Source organism: Echinops telfairi, unplaced genomic scaffold, assembly GCF_000313985.2.
Source record: "Echinops telfairi isolate 266 unplaced genomic scaffold, ASM31398v2 ScPeMD7_7457;HRSCAF=8495, whole genome shotgun sequence".
In the NCBI taxonomy this organism is placed as follows: Eukaryota; Metazoa; Chordata; class Mammalia; order Afrosoricida; family Tenrecidae; genus Echinops; species Echinops telfairi.
Genome location: NW_022111357.1, coordinates 8,612,188 through 8,631,026, shown reverse-complemented (window position 1 = coordinate 8,631,026; position 18,839 = coordinate 8,612,188). Strand labels below are relative to the sequence as shown.

The following is an 18,839-nucleotide window of genomic DNA, read 5'->3' as shown; positions in this document are numbered from 1 at the left end:
GTCTCCCTTCACCCACTTTTCTGTTGCCCATCACCCAGGGAGGAGGTTATATGTAGATCCTTGTAATGGGTGCCCCTTTTCTGCCCCACCTTGCCCTCCACCCTCCCGGTATTGCCACTCTCATCACTGGGCCTGACGGGATCATCTGTCCTGAATTCCCTGTGTTTCCAGTTCCTATTTGTACCAGTGTACATCCTCTGGTCTAACCTGATTTCTAAGGTAGAATTGGGATCCTGATAGTGGGGGAAGGAAGCATTTAAGAACTAGAGGAAAGCTGTATGTTTCATTGTTGCTATACTGCACCCTGACCGGCTTGTCTCCTCTCCGCGACCCTTCTGTAAGGGATGTCCAGTTGCCTACAGATGGGCTTTGGGTCCCCAATCTTCACTCCCCCTCATTCACAATCATATGATTTTTTTGTTCAGAAAGGACATTTCAGAATCAATCATGAAGTAGAATGGGGTCTATGATCAGATTACTGTATCAGTCCACCTTCAAGAAAATCCAGTCAATACAACTATCATTCAACTTTATGCATGAACCAAAATGCTAGTTATGAAGAAATTGAAGAGTTCTACCAAGGACTTCAGTTGAAAATTGATTAAACTTGCAAGCAATTGCATTGTTAATTATTGGTAATTGAAATGCAGAAGTAGGAAACAGAAAAGAAAATACGGTCTTGGTGATAGAAAAGAAGCTGGAAGAAAAAAAAGCTGGAGATCACATGATAGAATTTTGCAAAACCAACAACTTGTTCATAGCAAATACCTTTTTTTCTGTAGAAGTACATTTTTAATGGCTGGTGAATTATATCACTACATTTTTGCACTAATTTAAGCACTTAAAAATGGAAGGTGTACAAAGATTAAATTAAGACGTGGTAAATTGATTAAATATTTGTATTTTATATAAATAAAGATCATAACCACATTGTTGATATGTAATACTGATAGAATACAACATTTAAACTTATAAGTCTACAACAGAACTCTGTAATTAAACAGGAAACAAAGTTGGAAAAGATCATGCTAAGAAGGTGGGTTAGAAAGGGGGAACTGATTACAAGGATCTACATATAACCCCCTCCTTTGGGGGATGGACAACAGAAAAGTGGGTGAAGGGAGACGTCAAGACAGTGTAAGACATAACAAAATAATAATTTATAAATTATCAAGGGCTCATGAGGGGAGTGGGTGTAGGGAGGGAGGAGAAAAGATAAGGACAGATACCAAGGGCTCAAGTAGAAAGCAAATGTTTAGAGAATGATGATGGCAACAAATGTGCAAATGTGCTTGACACAATGTATGGATTGTGATAAGAGTTGTGTATGAACCCCCAATAAAATGATTTTTAAAAGATTAAAAAAAATACGGGGACTAACAGGTCAGGATTGAATGTAACAACAAACATTCACTCAGGTCCTGAGTACTTCAAGTTTTACAGTACACATTAAAAATTATTTCTTCCATTTATACTCTAAAATCAAATGGTCAGACATTTATGCATTTTGCAAGTTACACTGATTGAATGCTTATATGAGAGTGGGAGTCAGAATATCTTCCAATTTGAAGTTTACATCACCCATATGCTAACACAAACACGACTTATTCCAACCTGCTCTATTTTACCCTGGTTCCTTTCCCCCAAAGAAGGCAGGAGCTTTTGGTTTCTTTTAGGTTATTGTTTTAGCTTTATGATGATCAATTTTAATGTCTGGGACTCAGTAATATTAAACTTTTAGATAACTAAGGTTAAAGATAGAAAATAATATCTCCTAACACTGTTAGAAAATCATTTGCATCATGCTGTAAACTAGGAAGCAATATAAAGCGACAAAAACCTCCCCCCAGTACATAGTTAAAGAATCTAAATTTCAGATCAGCAGAGCTGGTCTACTTCCATGTTGATTATAAAGAGTTCAGTATAAGTTTGAGCTCTTTAACGGCATGGCTAATGTAGGTAGTATTCCACTGTGACAAACGCACAGGTTTCAATTCCAGATTAAGCCATCAGTCCTAACTATGGTGTGGCCTGGCCTATTGCTAGGGCAGGTAAAAGTTGCTTTGTCAGATTATGGGTTTTTAATACTGTACTGTTGAGAGTGCAGCTCACAAGTTCTCTGTGCCCTAGATCAAGTTGATTTACAACTAGGCTGTTCCAAGGGTCTGAGTAAGCTAGTAAGCAGTGCATCCTTCAACTTTTTAAAAATTTGCTGTGTTCTTGCCACATTCTCACCTCAGTTGTTCACTCATAGACTGTAGCTCTTTTAAAGTGAGTCATTCACTGTATCACAGCAAGACTTCCTCCTCACAACTCGTGTCTCAAATGACTTAAATCAATTTTCATTTCAGTGTTGCAATCTTCCATTTCATGGTCATGTTTTAGAGCTACCACGCAGGAAACAATTGGGTGAAGTATCTTCAACTCCATTGGAGTAGTGATCTGTTTCCATGTCTACAATAATATTGATGAAGCTGTTAACTTGCTGTGATCTCGACATATGTACTGTTTGGTTCTGGTGCATTTAAATTGAATAATTGATGTTTACTATAACAATGTGATTGTTGTTTTTTTATTTGATATCACATTACTATAACTTTCAAAAGCAGAAATAATGTTAAGTGCTTCCTTTTCCTGATCCTAACTTAATATTCATTCCATGGTTGTGGCTCGTACTTAGACTTTTAAAAGATCGAGGACTGAAAGGAAAAAAACTATTTTGAGATTATGGGCTTTGTTGTCCCAAACACTGCACTTCACTATCTGTTCCATTCACTATTTAAAAAAAAATCATTTTATTAGGGGCTTATACAACTATTATCACAGTCCATACACACATCAATTGTGTAAAGCACATTTGTACATTCATTGCCCTCATCATTCTCAAAACATTTCCTCTCCACTTAAGCCTCTGGCATCAGCTCCTCATTTTCCCCCCTCCCTCACCATTCACTGTTTTTATAAACTGACGGCAGATACCTTTTTTCAAAAGTACAAAAGGCAGCCTCCAGATGGAATACACAAAAATCAAATTGACTACATCTCTGGGAAGAGACAATGTAGAAGCTCAATAGCAGCTAAAACCAGACCAGGGGCTGTTACAATTGCTCATATGTAATTTCAGGATAAAGGTGATGAAAATTAAAACAAGTCCAATAGAGTCAAAATGTAACTGTGAATCTATCCCACCTGAATTTGGAAAACATCTCAAGAACAAATTTGGCCCACTGACCACAAAAACAGAAGACCCGATGAGCCGTAGGAGGACATCCAGAATACAGAAGGTCATTAAATAGCCAGAAGCCAAAGATCTGAGGGTTGTCAGAAGAAACTTGCTTGTAGTCATAGAGTAGCTAAAGTAAATGGAAAAAAGGATGAAATTGAGGAGCCGAGTAGAAAAATGTGAAGGGTATAACAAAATAATGATTTATAAATTATCAAGGGTTCATGAGGGACAGGGGAACTGGGGGTTGGGGTGGGAATGAGGAGCAGATACCAAGGGCTCAAGTAGAAAGCAAATGTTTTGAGAATGATGATGGAAACAAATGTACAAATGTGCTTGACACACTGGATGTATGTATGGATTATGATAAGAGTTGTACGAGCCCCCAATAAAATGATTTTTTTTAAATGCAAGGAGCAGCTGGAGAAGACAAGTCAAATATTGTAATGAAATGTGCACAGACCTAGAGTTAGACAACCAAAAGGGAAGACCATATTCTGCATATTGTAAACTGAAAGAACTCAAGAAAAAAATTCAAACCTCAAGTTGAAATATTGATGGATTGTATGGGCAAATTATTGAATAATGCAGGAAATGTCAAAAGAAGATGGGAAGAATACATAGCGTCACTATACCAAAAAGGATTAGTCATTCCACCATTTGAGGAGGTGGCACATGAGCAAGTACTGTTGATGCTGAAGGAAGATATTCAAGCTGCACTGAAAACATTAGCCAAAAACAAGGTTCCAGGAATTGATGGACTATCAACTGAAATGTTTCAACAAGCTGGTGAAGTACTGAAAGCACTTACTTGTCTGTGCTCGGAAATTTGGAAGGCAGCTATTTGGCCAGCTGACTGGACGAGATCCGTGTTTGTACTCATTCCAAAGAAAGGTGACCCAACAGAATGCTCAAACTTTAGAACAATGTCATTGATATCACACACTAGTAACATTTTGCTTAAGATCTTCCAACAATGGTTGCAGCAATACATTGACAGGAAATTGCCAGAAGTTAGACCCGATTTAGATGAGAACGTGAAACAGAGATATCATTGCTGATGTCAGATGGATCATGGCTCAAAGCATCGAATACCAGGAGGCTCTTTACCTGTGTTCCATTGACTATGCAAAGGCATTCAAGTGTGTGGACATAATAAGTCAGGGATAACCTTGAGAAGAGTGAGAATTCCAGAACATTTCCTGGTGTTCGTGAGGAACTTGTACATGGATCAAGAGACAGTAATGCAAACAGAACCAGGGAATACTGTATTGTTTAAAATCAGGAAAGGTGTGCATCAGGGTTGTATCTTTGTCTGATTAGCAAATCATTAGAGAAGCTAGATTATATGAAGAGTGGTGGCATTAGGATTGGAGGAAGGCTTATTAACAACCTGAGGTATGCAAATGAAACAACCTTGCTTGCTGAGCGTGAGGAGGAATTGAAGCACTTGCTGATGAAAATCAAGGATTATAGCCTGCAGTATAGATTATAATTCAGTGTAAGGAAGACTAAAATCCTCACAGCTGGGCCAACATGTAACATGATAAATGGAGAAAAGGTTGAAGTTGTCAAGGATTTAGTTTTACTTGGATCAATAATCATTGCTCATGGAAGCAGGATTCAAGAGATCAAAGAAAATGTGTTGCATTTGGTAAATCTGCTGCACAAGACCTCTTTAGAGCATTGAAAAATAAGGATGTTACTTTGAGGACCAAGGTTCGCCTCACCCAAGCCATATTTTCTATTGCGTCATATGCATGTGAATGTTGGTCATTGAATAAGGAAGACTATAGAAGAATCGATACATTTGAATTGTGGTGCTGGAAAAGAATATTGAAAGTCTCATGGACTGCTAAAAGGACACGCTGCTCTGTATTGGAAAAAGTAAAGCCAAAGTGCATCTTCGAGGCAAGGATGACAAGACTTTGTCTTATGTACTTTGAATATATTGTCAGGAGAAACCAGTCCCTGGTGAAGGACATCATGTTTGATTCAGTAAAGGGGTGGGGATAAAGAGGAAGGACCTCATCGAGATGGATTGACAGGGTGTCTGCATCAATGGGTTCAGGTTTCGGAACAATTGGAGGAGGATGGTCCAGTGTGGTTCATTCTGTTATGTACAGGGTTGCTATGGGTCGGATCAGACTCCTTGGAACCTGACAACTAACAACAGTTTTAACCCTCCTAGTGGGTCATGCTTTGGGCTGCCAAACGGAAGATCCACAGTTCGAACCACCAGCTCTTCCACAAGAGAAAGATGAAGCTTTCTTCGCCCTTACAAAATTAGTCTTAGAGATCCACAGGGCAGCTCTACTTTGTTCATAGGGTTACTGTGATTTGAATCCACTTGGTAACAGTAAGTGAGTGAGTGAGTGAGTGAGTGAGTGAGTGAGTGAGTGAGTGAGTGAGTGAGTGAGTGAGTGAGTGATATATAAGGAGCCCTGGTGGCGTAGTAGATTATGTGTTGGGTTAATAACCACAAGGCCAGTAGTTCAAACCCACCAGCTGCTCCATGGGAACAAGGTGAGTTTTTCTACTCCTGTAAAGATTTACAGCTTCAAAACTCTAGAGGGGCAGTTCCGTTCATCGGGTTGCTCCGAGTCAGAATTGACTTGCGGCAAGCTCTTTGTTTAAGTAGAGGATCGGGACCTCTGGTGATGCAATAATCTTGAGCTGCTAACTGAAAAGACAGTGATTGAGCCCTTAGTCACACTGCAAGAGAAAGAGAAAGCAGTCTGCCCCCATTAATTTACAACCTAAGGAGCCCTGGTGGTTTAGTGGTTAGGAGTTGGGCAGTTATCTGCATGGTCGGCACTTTGAAACCACCAGAAGCTCTGTGGGAGAAAGACTGGGCGCTCTATTCCCGTAAACACTTCCAGTCTCATAAACTCACAGCGTTGACTCCATGGCAGTGAGTTTGTTAAGAGTTTTTAGAGGAAACCCCAGAAAGCAGTCCTACTCTTGTTCCTATTGGATTGTTGTGATAAGTGTGTAGTAGTATATATCATTGTGGTATTAATTTGTAGTTCCCTAAGGATTAGTGATCTTGAGCATCTTTTCATAAGCATATGTTCTTTTGTGAAATGTCGAATAAAATATTTTGGACCCTTCCCCCCATTTTTGTGGGGATTTATTGTAATTTTATTAAGTAGTAAGTGTTCTCTGTTCTGGATACAACTGTTCATCAGCTATGAATGTGAAAATATTTTATTCTTTGTCCTTTTTCATTGTCTTAATGGTATCCTTTGAGCAAAAGATTTTAATTTTGGAAAAATTCCCTTTATCCATATTTGTTCTTGAATACCTCAAGTTTTTTTTTAATGTTTTAGCTAAAGTTTGTTTCCTTGCCCATGTTAATTGAAATATTTTCTGTTTTCGACTGCCTGGGATCTGCTTTTAGGCAGAGGTCAAGGATCTTTTTTGGTTTTTGCAAATCGATATACAGTTGTCTCAATACCATAGTTGGAATAGACTTTCTCCCCATTAAATCTCATTGGCATCTTTTTGTTAAAAGCCATTTCATTATATATGAGGGGGCTTAACATTTTTATAGAGAAATTCCATCATCTTCTAAATCCATTTTTCCACAGTTTTTGTAGTTCCCTTAGTTACGTGAACCTATTCCTGAATGTTCCCTTTTCTTCATTGATCTATATTATCTATTGTTATGGTGGGGCCCCTATCTTGATCACTATAACTTTAAAATCACTTTTGGTTACTAGTGTAACTCTTCTTCTATTTCATTGTCATTTTCCAGGGTCGGAAGAAGTCTATAGTGTCTGTGGAACCCAGAAGTCTTATTCAGGGAGCTTTTCAAGGGTGCTCCGTGTCTGGGATGACACTAAAGTACATGTATGGAGTAAATGCCTGGAAGAACTGGGTTCAGTGGAAAAATGCCAAGGAAGAACAGGGGGATCTAAAATGTGGAGGTAAATACACAACAAGAATGTGTTTCTTGACTCAGGTGAAAGAAAATGCAAATAAAATAGGGTTGTAGATATACATACACAGAAGAGATAAATCCCGTCAGAAATCCCATAAAAATACATTCAAGTTTTACTTAATTTCCCATCTTTATTTAAATGTCTTTCCTGTTTTCTCTCCTTGTCAGGTGCTGAACATGCGTCATCTAGCCCATGTTCTGATCCCTTAGGAAATTCTCAAGACCGAGCCCTCTCTCAAGAATCCTCAGAACTAGGGTGTAGAGGTGAAATGTGTTTCTATCTATATGGTTGGAATTATTTGTTACATAACTGTGGCTTTAAATTTTCAAGTTAAATGTTTAAAATTATCTAAAACTTGAGAAATGATCTTACCTCCAACTTTTTTCCTACCTAATCCAGGTACTACTTTACCCATCAATAGATTCTTGCCTCATTCAGATGTAGACTTCTGTGTTATTCGGTGGTATCACATCTAACAAAACAAACTAGTCCCATACTATTACTTTGGATTTAGTTGTTTCGAATCAGGGCTCTAGGAATGTTCATATCCTGCTTTTGGATGATAGCATCTCTTACTTACGTCTTCTTATCTGTTACTGTACCTTCTTGCCACTCCCTAAGTTAAATTTTATATTTTTATCCTGGTAAAATATATGTAAAAGAATTTGCCATTGTAACTATATTTACATATATAATTCAATGCTTTATCCTTCCTTTATTCCCCACACTATTTTCCAGGGTGGTCTACCATTTCATGTTTCTATAATCAAAGAATTCATTTTTTCTTAATATTTTAATATCTCTGAAATAAAGATGTATTTTGTAACCTGCAGTAATTTTAACTTTTTTAAAGCAAACCCTTGTAACTAAGTCAAGAAAAGCTTATTATACAAATACGTTTCTCACTTTGGGCTGTGCACTAATTATGAAGCTATACAGAATTTTATTTCATTTTCTAGAGCTTTGCAGATATCTCAACTGTATTATTGCTCTCTGTTTGTATAGTGACCCAGATAGGGCCCAGTGTGAAACTTTTTCTTTCCATTTTGAGTAAACTACCTTGAAAAGCCTTTCTGCTTGTGTAGTAATTTTCCCAACAGTAAAACCAACCTTGGTCATGAATTTGTTTTTAGCCTAGAGTATTTGCAGCCAAATAAACAGTTCAAATATAATTTTAGGACCTCCACTAGTTGTCTTTTCCCACAGCAGCTTTGGTTTCAGGATTGTATTAGAATAAAACTGAGTTACAATGACACAGCATTCCTTATTATTCTCTTATAAAATTTTTCATTTTTTATATGTATTTTCATATATTTTATAAGCTGTTTAAATTCTTTATGGAATGCCATAGGTAGAGATTGATGGGTATGTCCACATAACTAGAGTTTTTAGCCCCAGTGGCATAGTGTGCTATGTATTGGGGCTGCTAACTGCTAGGTCAGCAGTTTGAAACTATTAGCTGTTCCTTGGGAGAAAGATGAGGCTTTCTACTCCCTAAAGATTTACAGTCTTGGAAACTTCTAGGGACAGTTTTACTAAGTTCTATAGGGTCACAATGAGTCAAGTTCAACTCAGTGCTAATGCTTTTTCCAACTGTGCATGCTAACACGTGGGTGATCACATGACTGTCTGCACTTCTGGTTTTCGTAGCCCTGCTTAGTGGAGAAGAGTTCCTGCTGTGTGCTGTAGCCGACTAGTTACCTTCTTATACATGTAATCTCTCTACACCAGGGTTCTGTAAATAAACTCCTATAGTGGTTTTTCATAGGCACCCTGGTGGTGTAGTGGTTACGAGTTGGGCTGCAATCCCCATGGATGACAGTTTGAAACCACCAGTAGCTCCATGGGATAAAGACTGGGCTCTCGACTCCCGTAAACATTTACAGTCTGGGAAACCTTCAGGGGGGCGCTGATTCAGCATCGACTCAATCGCATTGAGATTAGGGGTTTTTTGGAGTGGTTTATCAGGCCTCTAGCTTTCCACTTTGAGCCACTGCACTCTTGGTTTTAGAGAAAAAAGGGAAGTGGAAAGTATGGAGAGAATATTGTTTAGACTGTAGGACCTTAAATGGAATAACTTCAGGAGATGCCTAAGTATTTCTGTTGTTCATTAATTCAGAAAATACTTTTGAATCTATTTGTACCAGGTATATGAATACCTATTATGTAGTAGTACCAACTACGATAATTGAGTGAAGAAGTCAAATATGATCTTTGACCTCATGAACTTGCTCTTTGTAGAGCCAGGTACTATGAACATGAAGTTCCATCTAAATTCAGAAGAACAATGACTAGAGAAGGTTTTTAATTCTAAGTCTACCATGTAGACCATCCTGTTAAGTAGTATCTTGATAAAATCAAACTAGATAACAATCATGCTGAAAATAACTCAATTCTTCCTTGTCTTCATATCTTTACCATACTCCTTACTCACCTACCCTTCTTGATATTCTTTGGGACTCTTAAATCCTTTGAACTTCTTCACTTTTGTGGCCTAATCCACACTGTATAGCACCTTTAAAGATTTGTGAGGATACTTTATATTATTTGAAGTGCTCTATATTTAAATAAGGACTGGTGGCGTAGTGGTTATATGTTGGCCTGCTAACTGCAGAGTCAGCATTTTGAAACCACCAGCTGCTCCTTGGGACAAAGACAAGACTTTCTACTGCAGTAAAGAATTAGCGTCTTGGAAACTCCCATGGGCAGTTCTACCCTGCCCTGTTGGGCTACTGTGAGTCGACCTTGATTCAATAACAGTGTTTTTAATTTAAATAAGCACTTGGCTTGAACCCACCAACCGCTCTGCAGTAGAAACCCATCAACTGCTCTGCAGTAGAAATACTTGTCAGTCTGCTTCCAATTTGCAGGCCGTGGAAAACGTGTGAGGCAATTACACTTGGTTCTGTAGCGTCACTATGAATTGAAATTGATACAGTGGCTTTGGTTTCAGTAGTGTATCGGAATAAAACAGTTAAAGTTAACACTCTTTATTGTTGGTATTCTCAGAACTTTAAAAAAGAACCAAAGGGCACTGTCAATTATTTAAAGTCAGATGTAGTATGTAGCACACTGCCATTGAGTTAATTCCAAGTGATGGTGACTCTCTGTAGGTTTTCGAAGGCTGTAAATCTTTACAGGAGCAAATAGTATCTTTCTCCTGCAGAGTGGCTAGGTGGATTTGAATCACTGACCTTGCAGTTACAATGCACTGCTTCTCCACCTGCTCCACCAGGGTATTTTATCAGACTTGGAGAACCAGGTTTTGAGAGTTCTCCCATATGACAAGTTTGGGAAATTTTTAAAAAAAATCATTTTATTGGGGGGGTCGTACAACTCTGGCACAGTCCATACATACATCTATTATGTCAAGCACATTTGTACATTTGTTGCCCGCATCATTCTCAAACATTTGCTTTCTATTCGAGCCCTTGGGGGAAATTTTTTAATATTCTCAGACTGGGATATTTCACTAATACTTCATCACCTTTCAGCATCTATCTGAAGTATCACATCCCCCAAAATGCAACCTGACTTTTGTATTAATAGAATGCTGTAAACACCACCACCATCACTAAAACAAACAAACAAACAAAAAACAAAAACTCAGCAGTCATGTATTCTCCATCATAGAGTCTCACACCACATGCACGGAATTATCTTTGGTACCCAGACTAAAAGCTTTACAATCAGTATATGTCTTTCATCCAGGTATAAGCTACACAATACCTGGGACACAGTGTGTTGACTGTTTATTATGCTTAATGTGTTGAATCAAGTAATGTTATTTTGTGTGTTACAAGCTAATGCTTCAGGTGCTTGCTTTCTTTCCACAGTCCGCTCTGTTAAACTGAAGGAAGATCTTTTGTCCTGCACTTTTGCTGAGTTGAGTTTGGGCTTATGCCAGTTTATACAAGAGGTGCGGAGACCAAATGGTGAAAAATATGATCCAGACAGTATCTTATACTTGTGCCTTGGAATTCAGCAGGTATCAAATTGAATAATTGTTATAAAATTGATTTCAATTTTAGTGATTTAGATGGAGCTTGTGAATTAAGCTGGAAAACTATCGTGGATACTGGTTGTTTGATATTGCACCAGTACTCTCTTCATGAGTTACTAATCCCGATTAAACAATCTTGATTATGTAGCCTAATTTTATAAGCTAGATTGAGACTTAGAATAACATAAACTGTAGTGGTGCATTCTATTGGAAAATTAACAAAAGGGTTTATAGAAACTCAAAAAAGCATCATGGATGACGATGTATGTATGTGTGTATATTATACCATATACTCTCATTTGAAAGTTTCAAGGGCAAATTACAATTGTCAGTATACTATTATACCTATCGCATTAAAGATTTTAAAGTTTAAACACTCACTGTTGATGAAAGTTCTCGGACATACTGTTCTTAGGTGCCATCGAGTGCATTCCTACTTGAGCCCTGTCTAGTCCTTCGCCATCCGCACAGTTGTGCTTATGTTTGAGCCCATTGTTGCTGCTACTGCCAGTCCATCTCCTTGAGGATCTTCCTCTTTTTCACTGCCCTTCTATTTCACTAAACATGATGTCCTTTTCCAGGCACGAGTTTCTCCTGATGACATGTCCAAAGTATATGAGATGATGTCTCCCCACTGTCACTTCTTTTTTAAAAAAAAATCATTTTATTAGGGGCTTGTACAACTCTTATCACAATCCATACATACATCAATTGTGTCAAGCACATTTGTATATTCATTGCCCTCATCATTCTCAAAACATTTGCTCTCCACTTAAGCCCCTGGCATGACCTCCTCATTTTTCCCCCTCCCTCCCCTCTCCCCGCTCCCTCATGAGCCCTTGATAATTTATGAAGTATGATTTTATCACATCTTGCCCCATTGTCACTTCTGTGGAACATTCTGACTGACCTCTTCCAAGATAGAGCTGCGTGTCTTTTGGCAGTCCAAAGTACTCTGAATATTCCTCACCAGCACTCGTTCAGATGCACTGGTGTTGTGTTGTGTTGTTTTCAGTGTTCCGTATTCCGTGTCCAGTTTTCATAGGCATATTTTGTGATTTGAAAATGTCATGGCTTGGGTCACTTTTGCTTGCTCCAAGTGACGTGCTTGCTCTTCAACATTAAAGCATTCTTGTGCAGCAGATTTACCCAGTGCAAGGTATCCTTTGATGTCTTCTTTGCTGCTTCTGTGAAAATTGACTATGGATCCAAGCAAGATGAAATCCTTGACGACTTCAGTCTTTTCTCCATTTATCATTGGTCCAGTAGTGAGGATTTTGGTTTTCTACTGAAGGCTGCAATATTTGATCTTCATCAACAAGTGTTTTAAGAGCTCACTTTCAGGCAGCAAGGTTTTGTTATCTCTGTATTGCAGTGTGTTAATAAGCCTTTCTCCAAGAGTCCAGGTTCTTGGGTTATTTGCTCAGCATACAAATTGTATAAATATGGTGAAAGAATACATCTCTGACGCACACCTTTCTGATTTTAAACCATGCAGTTTCCCTTGTTCTGTTTACACAGCTGCCTCTTGATCCGTAAATAAGTTCCTCATGAGCACAATTAAGTGTTCTGGAATTCCCAGTCTTTTCAGTGTTATCTATAGCTTGTTATGATGCACACGGTTGAATGCCTTTGCACAGGCATTAAAAACAGGTAAACATCTTACTAGCATTCTCTGCTTTCACTCAAGACCGATCTGATGTCAGTAATGATAATCCCTTGTCCCATGTGCTCTTAATTATTTTCAGCAAAATGTTATTTGTGTGTGATAATGTTGGATGATTTCTACATTCTCTTGGGTCACCTTTCTTTGGAATGGGCATAAATATGGATTTCTTTTAATCAGTTTGGCCAGGTGGTTGCCTTCTAAAAGTCTTAGCCTAGGTAAGTATGTGCTACCAGTGCTTTTAATACCAATACATCTCAACTGGTATTTTGTCAATTCCAGGGGCTTTGTTTTTCGGACTTCTTACTTCTGTACCATGGGTTCTTTGTCATTTTCATCCTCTTGAAGTGGTTGAGTGAGTGTCGCTTAGGAATACAATGATTTTTTTTCCCCAAAGATATGATTGCCAGTTTCTTTTCTTTTTTTAAAGTAATTTTATTTGGGGCTCTTACAGCTCAGCTCTTTTAACTTTCTATACATCAGTTGTGTCAAGCTTATTTGTGTATATGTTGCCATCATCATTTTCTAAGCATTTACTTTTTCTATTTGAGCCTTTGATATCCCCCACCACCCTCATGACCCCTTGATAAATTATAAATAATTTTTATTTTCATATTTTATATGGATCGCTGTCTCCCTTTACCCACATTTCCGTTGTTCGTCCCCCTTGGAGCAGGAAGGGCTTATGTGTTGATTATTGCAATCGGTTCCCCCTTCTTTCCCCCTCTCCACCCACCTTCCCCCTACCTTCCTGGTATCGCTACTCCCATTTCTGTTCCTGAGGGATTTATCTGACCTGGATTCCGTGTCTTACTCTGTACCTGTGTACATGCTCCAGTCTAGCCTGAACTGAAAGGCAGGACTGGGGTCATGGTAGTGGGGGGTGAGGAAGCTTCAAAGAACCAGAGGAATATTGTATGTTTCATCGGTGCTATACTGCACCCTGGTTGACTCATCATCCCTTGTGACCCTTCTGTGAGGGGATGTCCTATTTTCTGCAGATCGGTTTTGGGTCTCTGCTCCAATCCCCCTCGTTCTCAACAGTATGGTTTTTTGGTTTGTTTTGGATCTTCTGGTGCCTATTATCAACACCTAATGATTGCACAGGCTGGAGTGCTTCTTCCACGTGGGCTTGTTGCTTCTCTGCTAGATGGCCGTTTGTTTAACTTCCAGCCTTTAACACCCCAGATGCTATATCTTTTGATAGTGGGGCACCATCAGCTTTCTTCACCCCATTTGCTTATGTACCCATTTTGTCCTCAGCAATCGTGTTGGGAGGGCGAGCACCACAGAATGCCAGGTTGTTAAATCCAAGTATTCTTGCGTTGGGGGAGGGCTTTAGCAGAGGCCCAAAATTCATCTACTTCCTCAATGTATTGCCATATAAATATATGTACACAGGCCAATATCTCTTTTATGAATTAATCCATTTTATTTTCTTTCAGGTTTCTTTTTCTTCATAGCTCTGCATAAGCTTTGGAGGAAGTTGTGGAGCAGCATTAGCAGGTCTAAATCAGGGTGGGTGTTGGGTCCGTCCAAACTTTCCGTGACCATTTCCTGATCACCTTTCAGTGAATGAAACAACTCACACAATAATACAGCTTCTCCTACAACTTGGGAATTACATATGCTTCAGAGACACTTGTTTTGGCCTCTGTTATGTTTCAAATTGTCAACTTCTTAATGACCTGTCTGGTCATGCAGTGGGCACAGTGTATGCAGCAAATAGGCTACCAATGGCTGAGGCCCTTTGTGGCACGACTGTTGTGTCTCCTATTCTTTTTCAGCCAGAGGCAAGGACACGAGTGATCCTTCCATCTTCTTTTGACGCTTCCTGCACTGTTCATTATTTTGCTCATTGTGTTCTTGTTGTTAGGTGTCTTGGAGTCCACTCTGACCCATAGCCACCTTATGCACGACAGAAGGAAACTGCCCTGTGCTGCGCTCCTCACCCGGGCTTCTATGCTCGAGCCCATTGCTGCAGCCATGGTGTCAACCCAGCTCCTGGAGGGCTGGCCTCGTTTGTGCTACCCCCTCTACTTTGCCAAATATCATATCCTTCTCCAGGACTGGTCTCTTCTGACAACCATGTCTCAAAGTATGTAAGACGGAGTCTGACCACCCTTGCTTCTGAGGAACATTCTGGCCATACTTCTTTCAAGATATAGGTTTGTCCTTTTAACACTTCATGGTACTTTAAACAATTCAAATACGTCTATTCTTCCATGGTTTTCCTTATTCTATGTACATAATTCAATTAGATCAAACATCATTGTACATTTGCTGCCACTATCATTTTCAAAACATTTTCTGTCTTCTTGAACTCTTTACATCAGCTTCCCTTTTCCCCTTCTCCCCGCCCTACCCCACCCTAACCCCACAGGAACCCTTTCTAATATATATTATTATTATCATTGCCATATTTTACACCATCCATTATATCCATTCACCTATAATTCTGTTGCTCATTCCCCTCGAGTGAGGTTACATAGTCATCATTAGTATCTGCTTCCCCTTCCACCCCCACATCCTGCCCATCTGTTCCCATACCCTCAGGGAATCATTACTCCCATTTCTATTTCTGAAGGGTTTGTCTACCGTATATAATCGAGGATAAGCCGACCCAAGTATCAGCCGAGGCACCTAATTTTACCACAAAACTGTATTTAAAATGTGCTGAAAAACTCTGCTTGCAAGTATATACAGCATCTTAGATTTCATGCACCCAACAATCTAACAAGGTGAATGTGGTAAAACTAAGACCATAATAGTAAGGAGAGGAAATATTAAAGAATTAGAGGATAGTTAGGTGTTTCATCAGAACTACACAGCACCCTGGATATGTCCTCCCTTCTATGTGGCCCTTCTGTGAGGAACTGTCCAGTTAGCCTGCAGATGGGCTTTGGATCTCCACTTTGCCTATGCTCCTTCGCTTCAATTTCATTGCTTGTTTTTTAATTTCTAGCACCTATTCCTGTCCACACCTCATGATCACAGAAGCTGGTGTGCTTCCATGTGGGCTTTATTGCTTGTCTGATAGATGGCCTTGCTTGGTTTTAAACCATGAAGTATTCCCTGTTCTGTTTGCACAACTGCCTCTTGATCCATGTACAAGTGCAGCATGAGCACAATGAAGTGTTCTAGAATTCCCATTCTTTCCAAGGTTAGCCAGAGTTTGTTATGATCCACACAGCCAAATGCATTGACAGAGTCAATACAAGTAAACCTCTTTCTGATATTCTCTGCTTTAAGCCAAGATCTATCTGACATCAGCAGTGATAGCCCTTGTTCCACGTCTTCTTCTGAATCTGGCCTGGCAGCTCCCTGTCAAAGAGACTGCTGCAACTATTGGATGATCTTTACCATAGAATCTTTTAATATTGTGACTTGAGGTTTGGATTTCTCCCCCCAGTTTTTTCAGCTTAAAATATGCTGAGCAGCACTTCTTGTTTTTCTAACTCCAGGTCTTTGCACATGTCATTATAATATTTTACATCATCTTCTACAGCAGCTGCCCTTTAAATGTTTCTGTTCGGCTCTTTTACTTCATCATTTCTTCCTCTTGTAGCCACTCCGTGACCAGGAGCAAGTGTGAGTCTCTGTTGATGTTCACTTTGATCTTTCATTCTTTCCTGACTTCATAATGACCTTTTGCTGTCTTTATGTCTAATGCTCATCAGGTCTTCTGTCATACATGTTCCATACATCAAACCTATCCATGAGCTGGTCTTGAAATGCAGGTGGAATAGACTTCAGGGTTGTATTTTGGCTCTCGTGGACTTGGTTTTACTTTTCTTCAGCTTTAACTTGAACTTCTATATGAGCAATTGATCGTCTGTACCACAGTCAACCCGAGTGCTGCTTTTCCACAGGTGTAGTCAGTTTAGTTCTGTGTGTTCCATCTGGAGCAGTCTACGTTGTCATGCATGTCATGAAAAAAGGGTGTGAAATCATTGTGATGAAATCATTCTACATAGCTTGTAGGTAATTGATAGATATTTTCAAGAGGCAGTTTGAGAAGGTGTATGAGCATTTTCTTTTTCTCTAACTTTTATTTACTTTGTTGTTGTTGTTAAAATCTTATATATCAAAACATATACTAATTCAACAATTTCTTAAGTGTACAACAGTGAAATTGATTACATTCTTTGAGTTATACAGTCATTCTTTCCTGTACCTTCCTAATTAACATAAATCCACTGCCCCTTAAACTTCCTACTTAGTCTTTGGAATTCCTATTATCAATTTGATTCTATATAGATAAAACAGTTCAATACTCAAATCCAAGTATTCTTTACTAATTAAGCTAGGCTATTGTTCAAGAACCACTGGTACTGAAGGAAGAAGTCCAAATTGCCCTAGCGGCATTAGCCAAAAACAAGGCTCTAGGAATTAACAGGCTACCTACTGAAATATTTCAATTAGTTGATGAAACACTGGAAGCATTCACTCGTCTGTGCCAGGAAGATGGGCTACCCGGCCCCCTGACTGAAAGAGATCCGTATTTATAACCATCCCAAAGAAACGTGACCCAGCAGAATACTCAGATTATAGAACAATATTATTGATATCACATGCAAGTAAGATTGTTGCTGAAGATCATCTAATCATAGTTTTAGCGGTACTCTGACAGGGAGCTGCCAGGGTTTCAGGCCAGATTCAGAAGAGGATGTGGACCAAGGGATATCATTACTGACTTTAGATGGATCTTAACTTAAAGTAAAGAATACTAGAAAGATGTTTACTTATGTTTTATTGAGTATGCCAAGGCATTGGATTCTGTGGCCCCTAAGAAAACTATGGATAGCCTCGAAAAGAATGGGAATTCCAGACACTTCGTTGTGCTCACGCAGAACTTATATCCAGTCCAAGAGACAGTTGTGTGAACAAACCAAGGGAATACTCCATGGTTTAAAATCACGAAAGGTGTGTGTCAGGGTTGTTTTCTCTCACCATACTTAGTCAATCTGTATGCTAATCAAATAATCAGAAAAGCTGGGTTATATGACAAATGTGATATCAGAATTAGAGGAAGGCTTATTATTAACAACCTGCAATATGCAGTTGACACAGACTTGCTTGCTTGAGGAGGACTTGAAGCACTTTCTGATGGAGATCAGGGGTTGCAGCTTCACTATGAATTACAACTCAATGTCAAGAAAACCCCAATCCTCGCAACTGGACTGATAGGTGGCACTGTGATAAACTGAGGAAAGATGGACGTTGTCAAGGATTTCATCTTGCTTCGTTCCACAATTAATGCTCATAGAAGTAGCAGTCAAGAGATGAAAAGACTTACTTCATTGGGTAAATGTGCTACGCAAGACTTAAAGCGTTGAAAAGCAAGGATGCTACTTTGAGGGATCAGGTATCCCTGATTCAAGCCATGACATTTTCAACTGCCTCGTATACATGTGGAAGTTGGACATGGACCAAGGAAGATGGAAGAAGAATCAACGTAGTTGAATGATGGTGCTCGTGAAGAATATTGAAGTATCATGGCCTCCCACAAGAACAAACAAATCTGTCTCGGAAGTACAGCCAGATCTCTGCTTCTTCGAAGCAAGGATGGCAAACTTCATTTCTCATACTTTGGACATGTTAGCAGGAGAAAGTCGTTCCTGGAAAAGGACATCATGCTTGGTGAAATAAGACAGCAAAAAAGAGGCAGACCCTGGACAAGTTGAATTGGCATGGTACTTGTAACATAGGGCTCAAACATAACCATTATGAGGATGGTGAAGTACCAGATGATGTTTCTTTCTATTGTATGTAGGGTCTCGATGGGTTGGACCCTACTTAATGGCACCTAACAATTGTTTGGTTTTAAGAAGACTTACAGGTTATTTTTGGTTTGGGGTTTAAAGAGTTAGCTCAGGACAGTAGTTTTTTAGGGGCTTCCCCTCCGTGGCTCCAGTAAACCTAAAGTTCATGAGAATTTGGAATTCTGTTACTTAATTTTCCCTTTAGAGCATAAATGATAATAAGCCTTTTAAGATT

The 18,839-nt window shown here is 39.2% G+C and overlaps 1 protein-coding gene across 1 annotated transcript in view; it reads left to right on the top strand.

Annotated features, from left to right (window-relative positions):
• ZMYM4 (zinc finger MYM-type containing 4) overlaps positions 1 to 18,839 on the top strand; it is a 192,137-nt gene that overhangs the window by 152,531 nt on the left and 20,767 nt on the right. The window contains exons 24-26 of the mRNA XM_004704979.3: positions 6,984 to 7,155; positions 7,338 to 7,433; positions 11,007 to 11,158. Of these exons, the coding sequence (XP_004705036.1) occupies positions 6,984 to 7,155; positions 7,338 to 7,433; positions 11,007 to 11,158 (420 nt within the window). The remainder of the gene's footprint in view (positions 1 to 6,983; positions 7,156 to 7,337; positions 7,434 to 11,006; positions 11,159 to 18,839) is intronic.